This window comes from Platalea leucorodia, assembly GCF_965183815.1.
Source record: "Platalea leucorodia genome assembly, chromosome: 1".
NCBI classification, from domain to species: Eukaryota; Metazoa; Chordata; class Aves; order Pelecaniformes; family Threskiornithidae; genus Platalea; species Platalea leucorodia.
Window position 1 is genome coordinate 116,625,012 of NC_138823.1, and position 24,558 is coordinate 116,649,569.

Genomic DNA, 24,558 nt, shown 5'->3' on the forward strand with positions numbered 1-24,558 from the left:
GTAAATGTCATAATTATTCCTCTAGCATGACTGGTCGTTGTACCTCCCTCATGTAGATGGGACCTATTTTTCTTCAGTTTAGTTTATAGCCAGGAATTTCATCTGTTCTTGGAATTCCCTGGAATTAGGGGAGGTGATGTTTGGATTGCAGACATCATCGCAAGTGTTTATTTGTTTAATTAAACAAGACATAACTTCCGACAGGCCTTTTCCCAGCCAGCCTGAAGCACTCTGGATCTGAGCTTTGTGGTTGCACCTGGTTTTTCTGCTGTTGCCTCTTCAGGGTTGTGGGCTGCTGCTCCCCTGTCTGCTTAGTGCAGATGTCATCCTGCCGAGCGCCTCTTGCGCTTGGATAAATGAGGGAGGCGCAGTGCCATCCGTAGCGTGCCTCGTCGTACCTCTGTGGTCACAATCCAATATTGATTCTCAACGTTTCAGGTTCGTCATGAGGAGTACTATAGACAAAATATGTCAGTAGCATTTCTCGGTTTGTCTGTAGGTTCATACACTTAAAAATATCTAGTTTGCTCTGTTGTGAAGAGATCTTGCAGATTATGTTAGCAGGTTGTGAAGTTACAGATTGTTACTGGGTTTGTTCCAGGCCTGCTAATACCTGGCTAATAAGTAAATCTGTGCATTCCTTTTTGGTGAATTAATCTTATTTAATAGCACTGAGATTTGTGAGATTCATACAGGTTTTTGCAGGTAATGGAAATGGCTTTTAATCATAAAACCCGTCTGTGAAGAATGATTCTATGCAAGGCTTTAGCATTGGATTTTTCTCTTGTCTGTGATTTTGATGTTCTGTTTCTCAACATACATGTAGCTGTTTTTCCTCTTGTGTTTGTTTCCTTTATCTAGCTACTTGACCATGTGATTAGTTTTATGTAATGAACCTGGACAAAAAAGTCATAGAGATAAATAAAAAGCAAGTAAATGAGTTTCGTGTTTAATTACTTGAGATGTATAGCTTCATGTATTTCTTAAGCATATGAACTCTGTTTGTTCTCTCAGATATTTCCTCCCGCATTTAGTGTGTGTGCACACATTTAAATAATTTGGAATCTTAATTTAAAAAATATGGTTTAAGACTTGAGGAAAAAACTGAAAAAAATGCATACCAGTGGTAGATCTGGTTAGCTGAGGTTGATTAAAAAATAGATGGGAAGTTGAGGCATCAGCAGCAAAGATGAGGCTATCACCTCAGTTATGTTTTACTATTCCAACTGCAGCAAACAAAAAAGATGTGCTCTTTTGTCCTCCTTTTCATATATGCAAAAACTAAGGTGAAAATTTAAGTGGATTTTAGGGAAAGAAGTGTCTCATAAATCAATGTTTTTGACTGATTAATTTTTTTTTTTTTTTTTTTTTTTTGCTCTTAATTAGCATGGATCCCATGGAATATGCACAGAGTATGAAACAAGCTGGGAACCAGGATTTTAAAAATGGAAATTACTCTTTGGCCATCAGAAAGTACGATCAAGCTCTACATGTGCTCAGTTATTTAATGCAGTGGGTCCCGTAAGTATTCTTGAATTACAAGATGTAAACCATAAGACAAGTCTGAAATTTGTACAGTACTGCAATTAACTCAGAACTGTATTTCTTGCCCTGACGTCTGATTTGCTTGTATCTTTTGTCACACTCTTTAGTGTACCAGTTTTATAATTAAAGAGGAATTGTTGTTCCTGACATATATGTGGGAGATTAGTTAGTGACTGTAATATGAATATGTTTATATAAGCATAAATTATAAATTAGTGTAATTAAAGCTCAAATTAATTTTCCATAAACGATGTTTGTTTCTGTTAAATTACTTCTGTTTCTCAGCTGACATGCTGTGGATTAATCTTGCTGTGATTCTGCCGTATACTGGTCATGTCTATGGCCTGTTGTTGCATGGGTCATCTGATTATCTTTAAAATGATTCATGCAAATTACTTTGTTCTTGTTATTTTGTCTTTCTTAGTATTCTCAGATTTGTTAAAAAATAATTTTTCAGCAGAAGAGTTCTTTGGGTATTTCTTTCCAAATGTTAAGTAGTTGTTTTTTTCAGTTAACATCAGTTGCTGATGTTATTCATGATTAAATAGTTGAGTGTTACGTTAATAATTAAATATTGATTACTACTGTATATTAACACTGCTGTTAACCTACTTTAACACCAGCCATTGATTTATTTTGACTATTAGCCATTTAGACTAAGTAGTAAAATCAGTCTGGAGCATATGCAGGGAGCAGGACGGAGCGAGGAGGGAGCTGAGCAGGCTGCGTCCCGCGCCGGCCCCTGGCAGGCAGAGGGGCTTTGTCACACTGCAGGGACCCGCTCCTGAGCGTCTCCTTTCCCCTTGCCATAGGTTGCCTCGTCAGGATTTGCTTGCACGCAAGACTGTGCTCCGAATGCATTCAGTATAGTTGAAACAACTTTCTTCAGTGTAAATTAGTAGCTAGGAATAAGATGAAGGATGCAGTTCTGTGGCATGTACTATTTGTTTAAGCGCAGGCAAGACAGGCTTTCCAGGCCCCCCAGTACCCTGTGGGCTGTAGTCTTGTAATTTGTGTGCAGCTCTTTCCAGAAACTGTCTTGGATCCAGCAGATGCTTTATATACTTCAGTATATCCTGTTCTCTAAAATACATTTCTTTATTTCTTAGCTGCTGTAAATGTGGGTAATTCTGTTGACTTCGTCAACGGGTGATACAGTAAAACGTGTTTAGGTTGTTTTTTGGTGACCAAAATGTGTTTAGCATTCTCTCCATCTAGCAGCCTCCATTCGTGTGTCTGTTTTCTCCCATTCTTGGCCACTGGCTTTCACTGAGCCGTATCTAGGTGTCTCGAGATGGTCTTTCTAAATCCTCATACTATGGCTCTTTCTAAATCCCCATACTGCGTTAGTCCAGTGGGTTGGCTTTCTGCTTCAGAAGAGACCAGGATATCACTAAGGGTATCACTAAGGTATCATTTAGGATGTCACTAAGGGATTTCGTAGCTGATGTTCAAATGATCTTTATTTTCTACAACTCCATTTGTACCTCTAATTTTGTTAGGTGGGTGATATGTAGACTTTTTTTCTTTTTTTCTTGTTGCTAACTCTAAAGTACCATGCGTCCTTTTTCAAGCGAATAAACAGTTATGCTAAAAATGTATTTTCAGGTGTTCCAGAGACATAGCTGTGTTACACTGCAACAAATCAACTGCCTTGTACAATCTTGGTAAATGGAAAGAAGCAGTGTTTTCAGCCTACCAGAGCTTACACTGGGATCGGGAGTATGTTAAGGTACTCAGATGTTTAAGCTGGCAGCTTTTGTATGCCTTACTTTCTAAAACAAGTATCAATATCTGCTTTTTATTGTGTTTTGGTTTTGAGGTGTGATAAGCCAATATAGCATAAAATATAGCACAAAATTCCAGAATGCTCCAGAAAGCAAATATGGCATAAAATATCACATAAAATTCCAGAATCAGTGTCTGGCTCTGTACGTGGGCATCAAAATTACTACTGTAATAGTACTTTTAATAAAATGAAGCAGCTCTCTTTTGCACCAGGAGATGCTGGTTCTTTCTCGGGCCCAACAAGAGAGGCAGCAACGCTTTCAAGAAAGATGACTATTTTATTGATATCCCAGACAAGGTGATAGCAAGTAATAAAATCTTACATGTCCTTGTGATGCTGGAGACCTGGGGATGACGCAGCACTGGCCAAGTCTCTGGTCAGGCCGCAGCACGCTGTGCAGATCTGGTCTGTGGTGAGGTTCACCAGCTCTGTGTTCACTTGTGGTTTTACAGAGACTGGCTCACGGTACAGATTGATCAGTCACTGACAGCAGTCAGGTCTGGGATGGGGACTTAGCTTTGAAGGCTCGCTTGGGCAGTGTGCCCTAATATTCTTTACATGTTAATAAGCCTACGGTTCCTGGGGACAGTACGTGGTGATCAAAGTCATATTGTATTTCCAGTGGACAGAACAATACACTACACATACGTTTGTGATTACGTACACATTGATTAACTACACATTGACTCAAATACCCATCTGTTAGGAATAAGTAGCAGTTGTACAGTATTTATGATACGGAGGCATACACTTGGATTGGCTTTTATGTACAATAAATAGTCTTCTGGACTAACCACTACAGACTCCCAGAGACTTTAGTAGAAGGTATTTGATTTAGATATGGTAAAATTGCAGGCAAATATCAATTTAAGTTGCACTGTATTGTAGCATGCCAGTTATCTGGTTTGAACAAACTGATTCCACTGTGACTCTGAGCCAGTACAACCTAGTTCGGTAGTGAATATAAACATGTTCAGGTGCCATTGGCTGAAGAATATATGCGTTGTGGTAAATACTGCAAAATGCAGTGACATGGGGACATAAAAATACATTCTGGACCTTGTGGGGAAAAAAAAAAAATAATCCTGTCCAGAGGAGGTTAAAATAAAGTTACAAACACTATGTCTTTCATCCTGTAGTTATTTTCCAAGTTTTGTATTCCAGGATTTATCACGATTTCATAGTATCTGTGATGACATCAGCATGTTGTGGATTTCAAGGGATGTTTATTGCACTGTTTTTGGATCTGTGTGTAAGAAGCTGTAAAAATAGTACTACATATCACGTATTAATTTTATAGCATAATTAGAGAATTTAGGAAAGAATGATAACATTTTGTTTTGTAGTAAAGATCTCTGAATATTTTCCCAACAATGGTCTTTTTTGTTCTCCTTTTTTTCTCAGGCTTATTATAGAGCTGGCCACTCACTGATCATGTTATCAGACTCTTCTGAGGCAATTTGTATGTTTCATAAAGGTTTGATTCTCCTGAATGCTTCTGCAGATCGAACTCAAATTGTTGATTTTGTAGCAGCAATCTTCATATGTGTCAACGGTAAACTCAATTAAGAGCTTAATTTTTCTAAGAGCCTTTCAGTAGTGATCACAACACAAATCCTTGGTAGAGTGTCCTTCGTGAGATCATTCATTTGGTCCTTAGTGCCACAGGTCTGTTTGAGGATTATGAATATGTTGAGTGGCCTAATCAAAAGGATGTGGTGAACTTGGTCCAGTTTGTATACAGCAGATGCCAGCAATCCCAAAACACTGTGCAGGGGAGCATGTTGTCTCACAAGAACACCTCAATTGTGGAATAGTTAGATCGAAACTTAGAGTCAAGGAGACAAGGTTGGACATTTGGAGCTCCAGACCTCTAAGGCTTTAGTGTTTTTTGTCCAAACCACTCTGCTGTTCTTTTAGCTAGGTAGATTTGAAAATAATTAGAAGATACTCAGCTTAAGCTTGAGTTTACAGTGCAGTGTATTCCAGTGTGGGGGACTTTCCCTCAGCTAGTAATGGGCAGCAATGAAAAGAGGGAATTTGGCCTTTCTGTAGCATTGTGTGGGTTGTGTGGTGGCTTTTTTTGTTTGTTTGTTTTGGTTTTTTTGTGGTTTTTTTGTTTGGTTGGTTGATTGGTTGGTTTTTTTGAGCAATGTCCACCCCATGTCTCCCTGCCCTCTCCTCAGTCTCTCCTCCTCTACTTGCTTTTTTGGCCGGTTCACAGGGGTTGTCTGATAGGTCATGCAGGTGTGCCAGGAGATTTTGGGTTGTGCCCCTGCTGCATTTACTTGAACTTGTAGCCCTGTGTTAAGGACCTTGATTAGCTTTAGCAGCATCCATAACTGGGCTCACCCACAAGTGGAAGAACCACCACAAGGTTCACAATGTCTTGGGGGTTGGAGGTGTTTCTTGAGGGCAGGGATTATTTTTTTTTTTTCACTTGTTTAATGAAGACTGGCCACTAATAACAAGGTGCCGTATCGGTTGGGTGGCCAGGGATATTTAAGCCCCCATTTGGCATTCTCCTGGGTATTAATCAGTGCTAAAATTGTCACTGTGCAATCAAATAATTTAGTTAAGACCCCAACTTTAAAAGTGCTGTGTATAGTAAACAGTTTTCTCAATTGCTTATTCTTGCAGATGAACGAGTCTTTCCACAAACTTTTTTCCCTGCACATGATTATATTTTCAGTGCAAGGTTTGATGCACTGATTTGGCAAGCAGTGATAGAAAGGTTGGCCCAGAAAGGGAAATGGCGGGTAAGTCTGTCACTGCATTACGTACTGCTACGCGGTAGGCGCTCACATCTTACCTCTTCAGGGTAAGCTCGTGTTACCTTTAAAATCCAAAACAATGGATACTTATTGCTCCCTGCTTTAAACGTCTTGATTTTTAAGACTTGAAAAATACTTCTAGTTAGAAATGATTTCGGAATTTCATTTCTCGAAGGGATACAATGAACTTGAAATCCCACTTGTCTCTTGCTGTTGTCTCTGTTATAATTACGGTGCCATCTGGTGTTGTTATTCTTGAAAGAAATTCTTCAAAGGAAAGAGGGGAAAAAACGCATGTTTATTTGTGGTCCGTTTTACTTTTCCTTCTGTATGACAAGCTGGACTTTTGAAGCTGTCTGTGAAAGACCCACAAATAAAGGAGCATCTCAGTGGAAGTACATGGATATTAAAAAAAAAAAAAATCCAGATCATTTAGAAAAATCAAAAGGTGAATCACCTGAAATTATTTTAATCCTCTTTTCTATGGTGACTGGATAAAACATTGATCATTGTCATGATTACTTGGGTGTTGGTGGCGAGGTGCTGGCAGTGGGGGCTGCAGGGGCCTCTGTGGGGAGAGGCTGGGGCTGCCCCGTGCCGGACATGGCCGGTTCCATCGGAGCCACTGCAGGGCACAGCTGAGCCCCTCGGCCAGGAGGGTGGCCCCTTGGGGAAAGTGTGTTTAAGAAAGGGCAAAACGCTGCCTGGCAGAGTGAGGGGGAAAAAAAGTGAGAAGTGGCCCTGCGAGCACCAGGTTTGGAGAAGGAGAGAAAGGAGGGGGAGAAGGTGCTGCAGGCAAGGAGCAGGGATTCCCTTGCAGCCTGTGGAAAGACTCCTGACAGGAACCGCAGCCCATGGAGGACCCATGCTGGAGCAGGGGAGAAGCATAAGGAGGAGGGAGTGACAGAGAGGGACTGCTATCGACTGACCGCAGCCCCACATTCCCCATCCAACCCCTCTGCCGTGGACGGGGATATCTTTCACTAGAGCAGGTTGCTTAAAGGTCCATCCAACCTGGCCTTGAACACTTCCAATGGTGGGTCATCCACATCTTCTCTGGGCAGCGTGTCCCAGTGTATCACCACCTGTATCATAAAAAATTTCTTCCTTATGTCCGAATTAAACCTACCCTCTTTCAGGTTAAAACTGTTGCCCCCTGTCCTGTCACTACAGGCCTTCTTAAAAAGCCTCCTACAAGCCCCCTTTACGTACTGAAAGGCTGCAATAAGGTCTCCCCGCAGCCTTCTCTTCACCAGGCTGAACAGCCCCAACTCTGTCAGCCTTTCTTCACAGGAGAGGTGCTCCATCCCTCTGATCATTTTTGTGGCACTCCTCTGGACCCGCTCCAACAGGTCCATGTCCTCCTGCACTGGGGACCCCAGAGCTGGATGCAGTGCTCCAGGTGGGGCCTCACCAGAGCAGAGTACAGGGGCAGAATCACCTCCCTCGACCTGCTGGCCACACTTCTTTTGGTGCAGCCCAGGATACGGTTGGCTTTATGGGCAAGAAGCGCACATTGCCGGCCTATATCCAATTTTTCATCCACCAGTACCCCCAAGTCCTTCTCCGCAGGGCTGCTCTCAATCCCTTCATCCCCCAGCCTGTATTGATACTGGGGATTGCCCTGACCCAGGTGGAGGAGCTTGCACTTGGCCTTGTTGTACTTCATGAGGTTTGTATGGGCCCGCTCTTCAAGCCTGTCAAGGTCCCTCTGGATGGCATCCCTTCCCTCAAGCGTATCAACTTCATCACTCAGCTTGGTGCCATCTGCAAACTTGCTGAGTGATTGAGTGCACCATGCAATCTCACTGTCCATGTCATTGATGAAGATATTAAATAGTACTGGTGCCAGTACAGACCTGTAAGGGACACCACTTATTACTGGTTTCCACTTGGACACTGAGCCATTGACTATAACTCTTTGGATGCAGCCATCCAGCCAATTCCTTATCCATCCAACAGTCCATCCATCAAACCCATATCTCTCCAATTTAGAGCTAAGAATGGTGTGGGAGACTGTATCAAAGGCCTTGCAGAAGTCCAGGTAGATGACATCCATAGTTCTTCCCTGGCTAGGGGAAGCTAGGTGGATTTTCAAAGAGCAAGGGAAAGTTTTTAGGGAAACTGAGAAAATGGAAAAAGATAGAGTATGCATTTCTTGCTTTCTGCTCAGGATGTTGGTGAAGCTGGGGAGTCTCATCCCCATGAATGTAAAGGTCCATTCCTAAAGCAAAGGGTCACTTCCAAGGTGTATTGGAGAGACTTTTAGGGCCTGGCCTTTCTAGGTAGTTTTTATTTCTGAGGAAACTTTAATCGATCATAGCTTCCTACAGTCCAACGTATATTACGTATATTAATTCAGTTGATAAATGGAAAGGGAGATTCAGTAATCTGTTATGATCTTAAAAAAAAAAAAAGATCTGAAACATTGTTAGCCCTCATTTGCTTTCTTACAAGATCTGATGAGGCAGTGAAAAACAAAGTTTCTAAGTGTGCTTATAAGATCACCAATATTTTTTTTTTTTTCCCAGTCTTGTCTGTTGTTGTTGTCCAACAAGAAAGGGTTGCCTGCCAATCTCAGAGTCAGCCAGTTATCACTGAAGAATCTCTTTGAGGTAAAGCAGCATCCTTTTTTTTTTTTTTTCTCCTTTCTTGTGTCTGTTTCTTCTATTCCTGTTCACTTTAGTGAGATATTTTCCATCTTGTGTGCAAGACTAAAACAGGTCAACAAAAAATAAAATGGAAATAATACATGGACTTTGTATGATTATATTAAATCATCTATTTTGTCCCTTTTCATTTGATGTTAAAAAATCCTTAATTTGCGTAACTTTTGTGTGTAATTTAATGTTTCCTTTAATTTGATCAAAAGAAATCATCTTCCTCTAAGTACAGCAAGCTATTCATGTCATGCTTGGAACCTGAGAATTTAATGATGAAAAATGTCTGACATCAGTTAAGTTGGATATGTCTGTTCAGCCTGGAGAAGAGGAGACTGAGGGGAGACCTCATCGCGCTCTACAGCTCCCTCACAAGGGAAGGAGGAGGGGCAGGCGCTGATCTCTTCTCCCTGACAACAAACGATATAACCTGAGGGAATGGCAGGAAGATATGCCAGGGGAGGTTTAGGCTGGACATTAGTAAAAGGTTCTTCACCCAGAGGGTAGTGGAGCACTGGAACAAGCTCCCCCAGGAGGCAGCCATGGCGCCAAGCCTGACAACATTCAAGAAGCGTTTGGACAACGCCCTCGGACATATGATGTGAATTTTGGGGTTGTCCTATGCAGGGACAGGAGTTGGACTCAATGATCCTTGTGGGTCCCTTCCAACTCAGGACAGTCTATGATTCTGTGATCTGCAGAGAGGAGAATTTAATCTTTATGTTGCTCTTCTGGAACTTGCTCTTTTCTTTATCTTGTGATTCCTCATGTCTGCAGCATTTGAGAACCTCCAAAGCTTTCTATGCTGGCAGAATAAAATAAAATCTTCCAGCTGTCATAAATGGCCATGCTCATGCACACTTTGACTGCTGCTGGCTGTCTGTGCCTGCCTGCCTGCCTGGTGCATGTGCTGTGCTGTGCCTTGCACACTGGTACACCCCAGAGGCTCCGCCCGCATCGCTGTGTGAGCTAGGTGGCCTTGTAGGGCTCGCTGCCGCTTGCCCCGGCCTTTGTGCATGGGTATGCAGCCACTGCTTATGGCCCCTTGGGAATCAGGCTGTAGCTGGAGGCCGACTGTGAGCCAGGAGCTGCTGGGAGTTCACCAGCTCTGCCGCTCAGGAACAGCCAGTGTCCGCAGCAGTAACACACTGACTTTCTAAAGGCATCTCACAATGTATATATCTGTTATCACACAGTGGATGCCCAGCCTGTTTCAATTGCAGTTAAGTAAAGCATTTCTTATGGACCATTAAAAAATTCTTCTCTGTATGCATGCTTTTTTTTTTTTTGTTTTATTCTTCCATACCTTTGTGTGTATAAGTTAATTAACTATAGTTCTGCTGTAGGTAACCTACTTTTAAAAGATATGGTTACACATTCATTGAGAAATTCCATTAGGCTTTGTGCTGAAGTATACTAGATTTCTTACAGCACTGTGGTTTTCCTGACGGAAGCTTTAGAAGATGTTAGCTGTAGCTACACAGTACATTTGCTTGGCATTTACTGGCTGGGATATTAACAGTTTAGGACATATTGATGGAATATGCCAGAATTTGCCATTTGGCTGTTACAGTGCTTGTGGTAGTTTTGTCATAAAAATTTCAAGCTGGGGCTTTTTCCATAAATGTGTCTCAGTTAGGTGCCTGATAGAGTGAGCAGGAGTAATTCTGAAAAAGAAGGGTAACACAAAGGAAATAAATTGACATCTAATTATAGGCTTGTTTATAGTGACAGCAGAAGAGTTAGTGGATGAATATATGCAAGCATGCCTTGGTTAGCTATCATTAGGCAGGTATGCTGTGTTAGTGCCAGCGGAGTAGCCCATATGGGCTACCCGCCATCATCCCTCATGTGTTCACTCAGTTTTTTGTGGGAAGGGAGGGTGGGTCAGGGTTCGGTCCTAGATCAGCCAGGCCCATGGCCAGGCAGCAGCAGGGCTGTGGTGCTAGAGCAGCATAGCCATGGTGGGGACAAGGCACGAGAGCCTCGGATTAAAGCAGCTCCCAAGCAAAGGTGCCCGCTGCTGCTGCTGTGGTTTGCAGCTCTTAGCAGCATCCTGGCCTGGGGCACAGCAGCAAAGCAGTCCTGCAAGGGATGAACGTGCTCCTCACACTGACAATAAAGCATGGCAATGCAGTAGAAGACATATGTGGGGTGTCTTGGCAAAAAGCCTTCCTTCCTAGGCAAGCGAATCAAAATGCGTCATTGAGAGAGGAGGATAAAAGTGGGTTGCCTTTGCAAAATAGTATGTCCTTCATTGCTGATTGGCCCCACCAGTCCTAGCTGTTCTAGTGGCTTTGCTGTACGTGAGGAAGACTGAAAGAATCAAGATGAAAGATCCCTAAGCACTGCTTCTCTTTTGCAAAAATCAGAAAATGTGGCTTTCTGACAACTCAAACTTCCCCTGCTGCCACTACATACTCCCTGTAATGTGTTGTATTTTGATTTTGTAACTGCACAAACAGTAATTCTTGCCAGTCAAAATTTGGCATGAGGTGTTAGAAAAAGAGATTTATTTGTGGATGTTGGAAGCATGTGTGAAGACTGCTATTTAAAAAGATGACTGGCATAAATGGAGAAATTATGTCTGAACGCTGTTTCCGAGCACCCCGTCGTGTCCTGATCCTTCTGGCATATTGTCTCAATTTCCACCTGAGCTTCCTCTGCCCACCTCCAGAGTTCTCCATATTGCTGCACCCCTTGTAGACTGTGCTTCATGTTCATTAAGTCCTTGCTGGAACACCCTTTTTCAGTTCAGCCGCCTTCTGCTCAGGCTGTGTGCTTTCAATCTGTAAACTTCTCTGTAAATTCCATACTTTTATCAGGTCACCTTCTAGGAATTTATCTGGCCAAAAATCTGTCTCTTAAGCCTTAACACCTTTTCTTTGCATGAGCAGTCATGTTATCATTGTTGTCTTAATAATGCCAGATGCTTCCTGAGCAGGCAAAGCCCTGCTCTCCATCCACAGGGTTCCTGAGCTATAAAAGGACTGGTTACCTGAGTTCCCTAAACCCCCTTCCCCCAGTCTCTAACTCCCTTTTCTCAATTTCAAGTATTTCCCCAGCCTCTTCTTGCTTTGGGGTACCTGCCTGCATAAGCTGCCTCATCCAAGCTTAAATATTCAGTTACAGCTGTATTTGCACTGAGATACAGTAACATTTAATAGACAAGTGGAAGGCAGAAAGTTGCAGTCAATTACAGAGAAGAAATATAGAAATACGTATTATAAAATAGACTTCAGGTTCAGTGCTCTTCAGAGCAGGACAAGATTCTTTAAAGATTCATGAACATCTCACAGGAGAAAAGTATTTGTTTTGAGCTTCTACTGGAATTGTTACATATATAATAAATGTTTCATTTTATAGTGGATATGGCTTGATTGTCGTTGTTCTGCTGATTCTTCTCATAAAAACCACGGAAATAGGATTAAAAAAGAAATGCTTTTTGTGTATGTAAAATAATGTGTTGTAATTGTTCTCTTTGTTATCAGACTTCTGAGTTGTATGGACATGGTGAGAAGATGCAAGAAGTGGCCGAGTTAGTCAAGTGGCTAATTTCCATTGGGGCGAAAGTTGAAACCATTGGAGTGTATCTGCTTCATGCTGTTATCAGACTGTGTATCAAAGCAAGTGAGTGACATCCGCAGCTAAAATAAAACAATGGTGGCCTTCATCAGAGAACTGACAGCTAGAGCTTTTTATTTATTTATTTATTTTAAACTAATGAATCAGATCATCTAGGTATAACCTTGCATGTGCCAGTAAGGCACTATTTTAAAAATGTTGTAAACAGTCTCTTTATTCGTCTGTGCCTGATAGTGGTACAGACCTAATATGGTGGTTCTCTTCGGTGGTTTGAAGCAAAAGTGTGATTGATGTGGGTCTTTTAGAACCTGAATATGTCAGCTTTGACAAAAATACAGTATTTCTTCCTGCGACCTCAGTGTGGAGCAACAGTTTCTGTATGTGCTAAAGAGTCGTGAGTCAACTTCAGAGTTGCACGTGCTGCTAGTCAGCGAGAATGTAGCATCATGTCTCCCACAATGCAGCTGGCTCTTACCATGATTTCATTTACATATTTCTTCCCTCTCCCACTCCTGGTGTTCAAGAAGAGGTTTCATATGGATGCATCCTGATATTTCGTGGGGGAAAAAAACAGGATCTGTTTCTTCTGTATCTCTGTTTACCATTTATAACAAGTGGGGTTTTTTGATCATTTCAGGAAAGAACCATCTCTTCAGGTGGTTACTGACTCAGAGGCCAGACTTGAAGGATAGGATCAACCAGCAAGACAGAGATGGATGCACCCTCCTGCATATTGTGGCATCTTCCAGTGAATATTCCCAGAAACGCAGTAAATACAATCCTTTTTTTTGTGTGTGTGTGGTGTTTTGTTTTCATATGGAAAAATGAATAATGGAAGAAAATTTCAGACCCCAGTGTTTACTATTTCATGCTAAGGAAAAAAATGAGAAAGTCCTGTTACCTGAATGTAGACTTTGTAATGGTAACTAATATTTAAACATTTCAACAATTCCCTTTTAAATTTGTATACCTGATTTGTGATGACTTTCTTTGCTCTTTGGTTTGACTGGTTATGATTTTCCCACAAGTATGCTGCCGTTTTTAGAATCATAGAAGTTACCTTTCAAAGTTTGATATGCCCTTAAAATCATATTAGACCACCTGGAGACCTATCCTGTTCTTTTAAATAGGTGAAGATTTAAAACCTAAGTAGCAGTGTACCTTGTCAGAGGAGGAAAATGAAATGCTTTCCTTCACATTTTCTGTGGGATTTCTTTTATGTTAACTTAGTGTGGCTTTTTTTCTTGTGTTTTTTACTCTGCCCACTAGGTGGCAACAGGAAATAAGCAGCAATGCCAAGATAACACCAGACTTCTAGGTCATTAAATGCGATGATATTCTGGTGGTTCTCATTAACAGTATGAATGAAATGTGCACAACCTATATCTAAATAATTTTCATTTTCTGGAAAGGTGTAACACATCTTTTGCAGCAGTTCCATCTGTTGCTAAATGACTCTCACATTTCCAGAAGAGACTGTGTATATTCATTTATTTATGTATTTATTTATTTCTGTTTATTTACTTATAATTTATATAGTATATATTATATAGAGAACTTATATTTTTATATGTATTTATTTATTTAAGTATATTTATATTTATATAGTATGTATATTAACTATAGAGTATATATTTAATAAAAGTTTATTTATATGTATAGTGTATATATATTGTATATACAGTATATTTATAAGTATATATAAATATATATTTAAAAATAAACCCTTGCACCCACTTGTTAACCAAAAATAATCCCTAAAATAGCTTGAATGGTAAGGCTTAGACAAACAAAGCAGACATTTGTGTTAGCCTGCATCATTTTTTCTTCATCTAGGTTTTGCCTCTGGCACATGCAGCAAGAGAGGCTGTGTGCTGTGGTGGTGTGCCTGGGGGAAGTGCGGTGGTCTAACACTTACTTGCTCACCATCGCTCAGTCTTCTGCATGACTTGGTGGTTTGGTGCTCCTGCACTGTCCCAGCTGTTCTGAGAGCATGGCTTATTGGAAATGTGCCTCTGGGAGGCAAGAGGAGTACAGGCAGCTGCTTGCCAGGCTGTAAAGTTTCCTCTGGTAGTGCAGTGTGACATACTAAGAAGAGAGCATGTAATCTTCCAGAATATTAGATACTGTGTCAAGGCTTTAAATCACCATTATATTTATTGTGTTTATGTGTGATCTGTAATATGTCATATGTTGTGAAATGCTATAGAGGGTAGTAGTTTCTGCTGAAAGCAATGGTACCTACCATTAGTCAAACTAGACATCTTTGTTATAAAGCTTATTACCAAGAAATTCATATGTTTTATGTTGCATAGGAAAGAAACTCAGTGCCTAGCTGTGTATATTCATGCCTGAATATATGAAATATTCCGGTTTATTGAGTCACCTTCGGATTCAGATTTTTTTTTTTTTTAATTAAAATTATGCTAGAAATTGTGCCAGGAAATTAAAAATCCAAAGGAAAACAGAACAAAACCCCTGAGCAATGAGAATTATTCTTCATCTAATGTTTATTCATGTAATGTTTTAGGCCAAACAGAAGATGTGATCATGCTCCTGAATTTTGGGGTTGATCCCACTGTTCCAGATGCACAGTCAAGATATGTCATAGATATCTTGAAAAAGAACAAAAACTTCAATGCTGTAAAAGCAGTCAGCAATCACCTTGAGAAACACGCTTCCTCTGAGGAACAGACAGGTACTACATGAACTGTGTGCTTCTCCTGTTTTAAAACTATATCCTTTAGATACAAAATTGTTTTATTTGTAATTGGTAATAGTAGGTGGTTTTTGTGTAACTTTTCCTATGAGTTGTCACCCTGATCTTCTATCAGTCAATGATGAACATTTTGTCCTTGCCTGAAGGTGACTGGTGTCCAACTGATAATCTTAGTATATCATGCAATAAGTAACTACTGCTCTGAGTTACTATAAGCCACTGGTTTTTTTTTTCTCACCCTTAACATGAGGCTCCCCTCACCATAGAAACTGCTTCTTTTTGATGCTTTTTCAGTTTTAACCTTTTACCTTCACTTTAGTTTTTGGAAAAATAAACATTGTGTTGAAGTATTGTTGGCATATTTAAAATGCTTTTAATAACAAAAGATATTGACAAAAAAAGGGAAGCTCTGAAATAATGAAAATGTGAGTGAAAAGTTGGTGACATTTTTAAAAACAAAATAACATTTTAGTAAGATCTCTTTGTTCACAAAGTTTTAGCCATCTTTGATCTATGTCAGTGATATGCAGCTAAAATTCCTGTATTACTAGGAAAATTTTAACCTCTGCACATGTTAAGGGGAAAAAAGTAGCAGAGCAGACTACCAGACTAAAACTACAAGAGCCTCTCGTAACCAAAGCAGGGGAACTAAAATTTAGTTACACTCTTGGAGTATGGGGAAACTTCAAAGAACATTTTAAAAATTATTAGTGATATTTCTAGGCAGTTTGCAAAGGACCTGTTGTCATACAGAAAGACACAAATCTTAATTGTCCGAGTGCTAATATGAAATTTCATGAACTGGGGTGATCAATGCATTTTTATAATAGTCCGTCAGTTCTGAAAAGGATTCTGACTTGTCTGTTTTTTATAATTTTCCATTCTGGAAACTAATGTGTCAAGTGTGATTGCCCAAATATTGGGAATTTCCTCTTCCATGCCAATAAACGAGAATGAGAAAACATACAAATTGTACAATACCACCTCAGTGTGACAGTATTGAGGCTGGCTAACCCATATATATTTTTTTGTCTGCCATAACAAATGGAGCAAGCCTGAGCTGCCTGTACTGCAGTATGGTCGGAGAGATGCTAGTTGGGGCAGGAGATGGGGAGCTGTCTACCCTCAGGACTGGAGGGTCTCTGCAGGATGCAACTTCTTGGCAGCATGGCGCTACAGCTTGGTTGCTACTTACATCCTAGCTCTGAAAGGGACTGTAGTGGGCCACAGACATTTCCAGTAGAGGATCCAGTCATAGGAGGCCATTCAGAGAAGCTCTTGTGAGTATCCACATGAGAACTGATGGATTGGCTGGTGAGGCAAGATGTTTCTGCAGGACTCTCAGGTTAAGAAACTCAGGAGCTAGATCCTGCAGCTGATCTTTTCAAGCCATGGTTTGGACTGCTGTTTAAAAGTAAGTCCCAAGTGTGGACATTGTTCATCTTGAAAGCATTTCTTCAGTACAGTCTTTCTGAGATGGCTTGGTGCCTGATCTGGTTGTTTTCCTTGGCACTAACTGATGGGAACTTTAAGGTAACACCTGTATTAGCATTATTACTGTGTTAGCCCAAAGCATAACCTTTTCAAACCAGCACTTCCTTTTGTCATGCAGATCTCAAAGCGCAGATGGAGCAAAAGACTGCACAGGCAAATCAAACTTGGCAAAAAGCAAATTTTTTAGGCTACATCCCTGTTTTCATGTGTGTATTTTATATAAGTTTGCTGGAAAGCACTGGATTTCATTGCACTTCCATCTTATGGCTCCTGGCAAGCAGATTCCTGCAGTTCCTCTTTCTTTACCTAGAGATCTCCTGCCCTGCTCTGGAGAAGGTCTTAGCCCAGTGGTTCTCAGTTAGGAGGTTAACACCAATCCCCTGGGGTGGTAATCACTTTGGTTGGTGTTCCATGTAGCTCAGGCTGTCTTTTGTGGTCAGTTGTTTGGTTTTCTGGGTTTTTTTGTTTGCTTGGTTTTTTGGTTTGGTTTTTTTTTTGCCAATGCACAGCCCCAAAGAGTTTTTTAGGCTTAGTGCAAAATGAGAGTCTGGAGAATAAGCCACTGCTTTGCAGATAACAGTCTGAGATTAATCCTCATTGCTAAAAAGATGACCAGCCTTGTCTGTCTCTTTGTCCTAAGGGATAAAGCTACTGTTTTGTTTTGTCTTTGATGTACTTGACTTCCTCAAAGATTTTAGGAAAGTCAGGCCAAGTTTTTCAGTTTTCATTTAAGGGCATTTATGAGGACATAATTTAAAATCTGCCGTTGCCCATTACCTAAGTATCTTTTAAACTTGTAGGTATGATTTTGATGTGGTGGGTGTGTTTTCTTTTTTTTTTTCCTTTTAAGAGGACAAATTATTTTATGGCTGTATTTCGTAAATGCCACTGAGGAATCGGACAAGCTCAGGACACCTGATTAAAACTATGCTGAAAACATTACTGGTTTTAGTCATCTACTCTAAGAATTCTGAACAATGATATCACTGCAAGGCAGCAGTGTCCTGCCTGCATGCAGAGCAACTTGAGAACTATTACAATTTTCAGCTTGGTGTATTATGGCAAAGAGTGTATTCGATGAGAGTATCAAATATCCTTTGGGATATGAAGTCCATCACAGGACTGGCTTTGGCAGTAAGAGTTTCAGCCATCTGATTTTAACCTGCCGGTACACATTTCTCAGAGCCCTGAGATGTAACATATTACAGTCCTGCCCTGAAAACATGCCAGCAAGGAACTGGATTTTCAATTTCTATAATGTTTTGCAGGGAGGAATGAAAGCAAAGCCATAGCTGATACAGATTCTCTCCTGGATGTTCTTGAACAGTTTGTCCAGTTCTACAAGTCTGAAAATGGAGCACATCATAAAAATGTATTGAAGGAAGATGCAGTTAAGCGATTTCTGAAAGTGCTGTCTTCTGTGAAAGGTACAGCAAGTTCCCATTTGTCCCCTTCACAAAACGTAATCACTGTGAAAAATGTGTTGGATGCTAACATACAGTTTTTGCTCTCTTACCCTTCCTCCCCTTCCGTTTCTCCAACTGATATTACTGGAACAATGTGCTTTTACTTGTTTTTACTGTTGCGTTTTGCACATAGAACCACCAGAATATGCACAAAATTTCAGTACGATGAATCAAAATGTTCAAACTTAACTTGGCTGTCAGCATCAGGACAAAAAGATGCAAGTGTTGCATTTTGCTGTTCCATACTTTCAATTTAATGAGTTCATTACTCTAAAATTAGTTTACAGTGAAATTGATTTTATTATGTGGTTTGAGTGAGTTATGTTGTCTTGACTGTCTTGCAGAAATCCCTGAAGGAGTGGTTTGCAATATCTCCCATGCCTGTGCTAACAGCTTCATAAAACAGTTGCTGGAGAAGCAAATGTGGCATCAAGTTTTGCTGCTGCTAACAGGGAAAGCCAGTGGGGAAGAGCCATCAGGTGGAGGACTCTTCAAAAACTGCAGTCTTTCAGATGTTGACATTGGCAACGTTATCCAGCGGTGTGACAGACTGGATAAGCAAGTGCACCTCATAAGATGCTTGATTGAACGAGGAGGTGAGAAACTGTGCAATTTCAATGTGTTATAATAGATTCGATATTTTGTTTGGCATGTTTGGAGCAACATAGTTTCAGAAATAGCAACACATGTTTTTTGTGGCTCTGTCTAAGTGCAGTAGCTTGTTGGAGTGCAGCGCATTGGCTGCATCTGCTGCATGCAACATGGGGATGCTAGTAAGGCTACATGGGATGGAAGATGTTTTTCAAATGAAATCTGGTTGTCAGGGTTGGTAAAAGGTAAAAGGCCAAAGATTATTGTTGCTCCTTTGCTTGTAGTTTCTTTGGTTTTTAATTTATCTGTCTTCAGCCACAATATTATCCTCATAGAAATTGTAAGCCACAGGCTTTGGGTTCAGTCTGTTGTTATGTTACAAGTAATTGACTATTTCAGTGATTTCAAAGGCATGACCAGATGTCTTTTGGATTTTTGTAGCTAGTGTGGACATCATAATTTTTCTTGTTTGGCATGAGGTTTATTCCTAGGGTTACTCTAGCATTTTTCATTTCATCTTATAACTTGATGTTAGCTATAAATTATGGACACACAGTCCTGCTGTGGTCTTGTGAATGCCAGAGGTGCAAGGAGGCTTCTTGTTTCGGTCAGTGACTGACTGACTTGAAGATACGCTCTGGCCTTTCTGTCTTCCTATCACAACAATGGAAGATCAGAGGAGATTCTGAAGATTTTCTTAGTCAATAACTCTTTAACAGCTACATGTAAAAAGCTGACAAAAAAAAAAAAGTCACCTGCACAGCAATCAGCATGTACTTTCATCTGTTTAGAACTTTCTGTAGTGTGCAGATTTGGCGTATCAGATTTAACCCCTGATATTTTCATGTCCTTCACACCAGCTCTGCCAGATGGGATTGGAACCAACTCTGAAATACCACTGCAAATATGCCTCAAAAAGGATTATTTTGAACTGGTATATTTGCTGCTGACCAAAGGTGCAGATCCTCGAAATGTCTCCATTGCACAAGGAGATACTCCTTTGCATGCTGCAGTTTCCATCTGTTTAAATAATAGAGGTAAGGCTTTTGTGTGCCCAGGCCTAGGGGACACAAAGGGCTCTAGCAGACGTGCACCGTTCGTTTTCACAGCAACTGTTGAAAACATCCCTATTTCTTACTGGTCCGGCCCACTGCCCCTTCTGCTGCTGTTTACTGATGTGATAGCAGCAGATCAGGATGTTTGACCGTGTCTTAGCCCCCAAAGCTTGCAGGCCAGAGGTTACGCACCAAACTTTTCTAAGAAGATGTGTTCTGTTTTGTGTTTGCAGTGGCTGGGACTATGAGGAGAGTTAATGGCAACTCAGGTGACCAGGGGCACTCAAGCAGCTGTGATGTCTCTGTCAGTTACTGTGTTGTGAACATATACTTGTTTAATCAAGCCGATTTAGAAAGGAAGGCTCCTCTTTGAAACCCTGTAAAATGTGTGCTAGGTGGGAATGAAGTAAACAGGAAAGATCTAGGAAGAAACAAAAGTAAAGGCAGAGCAATGGCAGCAGACTTTGAAGGAAATCCTAGTGACATCTGAAATCTTGTTTCCCAGTTTTTGTTCAGTTGTCAATCAAGCAAAGTTTTGTTCAGAGGAGTGAGTGAGAGGACTGTAGGGCTTAGATAAAAACATAAGAAATTCAGATAAACTATCAAATTAAGCCCCAAAGATTTTAAATTAAGAAAAAATGCATTTTTGAGTTGAAGGATTAAAATAATTAAAAATACTGAATTTATTGATTTTTAAAGCACACACATTTCATTTAATAGCTTTAGAGAGATTAAAAGCATAGTTGTTTACAACTGCCAGTTGTAAATTTTAAATCAAAAGATTAAGAAGTTCAATGACAGTATCTTCTCTTAAGTATTTTTCACTGTGTAAGGTTTTTGAGGTGGAATTTCTTTATAATGATTTTGGTGTGTCACTATTTACAGTGAGGAAAGAAATGTTTCACATATATTATGTGGTTTAAATCACATATATTATCTGGATTAAATCCAGAAAGCTGTAGAATCTCTCTTCCCCGCCCTGCCCCCGAGAGGTATTGGACTAATCTTACTGTGTAGGAAATTGCTCTAGGGACCTCAGATATCAGGAAATATTGGGATTTGCCACAAGTTATTTTAGTAAACCAAAGTTATCTGCAGCAGATTACTTCTGGGTGGCATATTAAAATGAACCAAATGACCCCAGAGCAGTACCCAGAGCTGCTGCTTGTCCAGATGACCAGAGTCACCAGCCTACCTTGGGTAGCAGTCAGGGCTGATGTTGGAAGATGAACTAATCTGTCTGCACCCAGAGGTTAAAAAAAGGAATGAAATTGACTGATGCTACAGGAACAATTGCAGCACTAGGGATTTTTAAAGCTTTGCTGCCATTGCTTTGTTTTCCCTGGGTATTAGAAAAGCTCAGTTTTGAACCATTTACAAACATGAAATGTAGATTTTTTTTTTTTTCTTTTGAAAGCAAATTGATTTTCATTTAATAGCTGCAGAAAAAAAGTATTAAAAATTGCTGGCCTACAAAGCAGGATTGTAAGTGATTTGATTTTTTTTTTTTTTTATGTTCTCTTGCTTTAGATGGCACTGGTTTAAACATCCTGAACTACCTACTTGATCTCTTTGCTTCAAGACCTTCTGACTTTCAATATCTTAATCCAAACATACAAAACAAGGATGGAAATACAGTGATGCATGTTATTTTTCAGAGAGGATTTTCAAAACAGGCTAAGAGAATAATAGATTCATTGGCAAAATTTGATGTTAACTTTAATATAAAAAACAAATTAGGAAGAGATGTGAAGCATAGAATTAAAAAAAATGACCCATTGCTACTTGCCTGGAATAATGCTGCACTGGAGAAAAAGAAGTACCGGCAGGATATGGCAGGGCAGTTGGCTAAAACATCTAAGCCCGTTGCAGCCTCTGAGATTTCACAGCCAAAGAGTGCAGGGCGTTCTTCATCTGGGTCCTCATTAAAGGCACCACCTGGCAACACAGCACATAAAGATTTAAAAACCCCGTGTTCTGCAAAGACAAAAAAAGATCAGATGTCGAAGCAGGAAACAGAAAGAATAAATAGCTCTTTAACACTGCAGGAAAGTCTAGTGCAGGCAATCGCAGCTTTAATTCAGCAATTGAAATTGGGTGACACCCTAAGAAAGGATCATCCTCTGGTACAAAAGCCATCTTCAGCTCAGACTAATTTGGAAGAGGGAAAAAGTGAGTCCTTGCAACCTTGTGGAAGCATAGCTTATCCCAAAGGAAAAGGGGATAATTGGGAGAAAAAGAAGGGACCAGGGGAATTTAGTATGGCTCTGCCTAATGGAGAGAAAGAAGAACCAGAGGAAGAGAATGGGAAGATTCTGGATATTGAGACATATGTGCAGGAGTTTGATAACATGACCTGGGAAATAGAGTGTACTCCTGAAATGCTGAAGATGTTGGGCAGCAAAGCTGTGCCTCATCATGTGAAAACTAAAACTATAATGACAATTAAGCAGCTTGGCAATGGGGAATGGACTAGAGGCCTTAAGAAGCCACTGAAACACTTGAAAGCTGATATCCAGCTGTATGAAGCCAAGTTGGGCAAAGGTGCAAGAATGCTGTGGGAACTTGCGATCGACTTTTCTCCTCGTTGCAGTGAGAGTGCGGAAAAGATTATGGAGACAGAACAGACAAAAAGTCTTACAGAAAAATCAGGAAGAGTTTACACGGAAATAATCAGAATTTGGGCCATTGTTCTTGACCACTGCAAGCTGAACCGTGTCTTAGAAAATATATGTATTTCCTACAATCGTGGTTTATCCTGCATCTTGAGGAAAAAGCTCAAGGGCATAAATGAAGGACATCAGAACCAGCATGTGACAAAAGAGAAGCGCATTCCACGTTGTTATGTTGAAGACCCAGAGGCGGAAAAATCAAAAGAACGTACAGTACCTGAGTATTTCCCTCCAGCCAGTGCAGCAGAATTGGAATACAATATAATGAAATTTCACAGCTTCAGTACTAACATGGCACTTAACATTATAAATGATGTACATTCTTCTGTTGAATACCCTTTCCGAGTTGGGGAGTTGGAATACGCAGTAATTGATCTCAATCCAAAGCCCATGGAACCAATCATTTTAATTGGGCGAAGTGGGACAGGGAAGACGACTTGCTGCTTGTATAGGCTTTGGAAGAAATTCTGTTTGTACTGGGAAAACGCGACCTCGGCAAATAGTCCTCTGCTGGAGAGGCAAACATGGCAGCAAAGACAGTGCAGTGAGGCTGAAAAAGCTAGGTTAGAGAAGGAAGAGGGTGAACTAAAACAAGACAGTGATGATTCGAGTGAGGAGCAGGTGAGCAACGAGCAAGACGGGGACAGCGAGGATGAAAACATTCCTGCAGGCACAGATGGTGCGGAAATGAATTCATGTGATGACCATGAAGAAGGCCAAATGCATTGCGCAGAAGCATCGAACGTGCTGGAGCACCTGCACCAGATCTTTGTGACAAAAAATCCTGTATTGTGCCAAGAAGTTCAGAAGAATTTCATTGAACTTAGCAAGTCTTCCAAGGTAACCAGTCACTTCAAGCCTCTGGAGCCAAATGTTCACAAGCTACAAGACGTTAAAGATGAAAATTTTCCACTGTTTGTCACCTCCAAGCAGTTGTTGCTGTTGCTGGATGCATCCATGCCTGACCCATTTTTTCCGAGAAATGAAGATGGAAGCCTTAAAAGAACCATTGTTGGCTGGAGTCCTCAGGAAGACTTGGTGGTACCAAATTGGCAAGACGAGGATGAAGAAGGTAACATTGAAGCAGAACATGGTGATGATGAAGGAGCTGCAGATGCATACTCTAGGGAAAGTGATCCTCGGACTTTTGTGACTTACAATGTATTTGCAAATGAAATATGGCCAAAAATGATAAAAGGTAAAAGCTTGTACAATCCAGCACTGGTTTGGAAAGAAATAAAATCATTTCTGAAAGGCTCTTTTGAGGCACTGAGTTGCTCTGACGGTATACTTACTGAGGAACAGTACAAAAAGCTAGGCCGAAAGAGATCACCAAACTTCACAGAAGACAGGAGTGAAATCTATCACCTCTTTTGTCTTTATCAGCAGATACGATCGCAGAGAGGTTACTTCGATGAAGAAGATCTGCTGTATAATTTATCTCAAAGACTTTCAAAGCTTAGGGAGATGCCATGGTCCATCCATGAGTTTTATGGTGATGAGATACAGGATTTCACCCAAGCTGAGCTAGCACTGTTAATGAAATGCATCAATGACCCTAATGCCATGTTTCTAACTGGTGATACTGCCCAGAGCATAATGAAAGGAGTTGCTTTTCGTTTTAGTGATCTGAGGTCACTATTTCATTACGCAAGCAAGAACTCCATGAACAAGAAGCAGCGTGTTAGAAAACCAAAAAGGATTTATCAGTTGTACCAGAACTACAGGTCCCATTCAGGTAGAGTAACAAATTTATTTATGATCTGAGCCTGTGCTCTTCAGATGTCACTAATGATTTAAGTTTTCTACTGGGCAATTCAAAGCATCTCTAAGCGCCCTGTTTTTTTAAGAGATCAGATGTCAGCTTTTTCTGACATGCGAATTCTGTGTTTTGACATCTCAACTGGAAAACCAAGAATGAATGTTCTTTAAATTATCGTTTTTTTGAACACTCATGCTTACTGCATGCTTTGACTGTATTTGTTTGAAGGAAAACATAAAAATAGTCATACCCATTTCTATTGCCCCATCCCCAAATTGCTAGACTTTGCAGCATTGGTGTACTACTTCTGCTTTTCTTGTTTGTTTCTTGTTTATGACCTTCATTTTGTGAGGACGCTGCTAAGCCTTTGTAGCATGCTTTCTGATCTCTACAGGCCCAAGAATGAGGTCCACTCAAAATGGCAGAAACATAAAGTGGACCTTACA

At 40.5% G+C, this 24,558-nt stretch overlaps 1 protein-coding gene across 4 annotated transcripts in view; it reads left to right on the forward strand.

Moving 5' to 3' along the window:
* TRANK1 (tetratricopeptide repeat and ankyrin repeat containing 1) overlaps positions 1 to 24,558 on the forward strand; it is a 59,623-nt gene that overhangs the window by 14,503 nt on the left and 20,562 nt on the right. For 2 of the 4 annotated variants that reach the window (XM_082319166.1, XM_082319167.1), the window contains exons 2-13: positions 1,387 to 1,521; positions 3,154 to 3,277; positions 4,739 to 4,889; positions 5,975 to 6,093; positions 8,640 to 8,723; positions 12,260 to 12,398; positions 12,991 to 13,122; positions 14,884 to 15,051; positions 17,835 to 17,993; positions 18,377 to 18,628; positions 19,484 to 19,660; positions 21,209 to 24,088. In XM_082319166.1, the coding sequence (XP_082175292.1) occupies positions 1,388 to 1,521; positions 3,154 to 3,277; positions 4,739 to 4,889; positions 5,975 to 6,093; positions 8,640 to 8,723; positions 12,260 to 12,398; positions 12,991 to 13,122; positions 14,884 to 15,051; positions 17,835 to 17,993; positions 18,377 to 18,628; positions 19,484 to 19,660; positions 21,209 to 24,088 (4,519 nt within the window). In that variant the 5' untranslated portion in view covers position 1,387. Of the gene's footprint in view, positions 1 to 421; positions 439 to 1,386; positions 1,522 to 3,153; positions 3,278 to 4,738; positions 4,890 to 5,974; positions 6,094 to 8,639; positions 8,724 to 12,259; positions 12,399 to 12,990; positions 13,123 to 14,883; positions 15,052 to 17,834; positions 17,994 to 18,376; positions 18,629 to 19,483; positions 19,661 to 21,208; positions 24,089 to 24,558 lie in introns of those variants that run through there. The other 2 variants (XM_082319168.1, XM_082319169.1) reach the window with 2 other exon arrangements.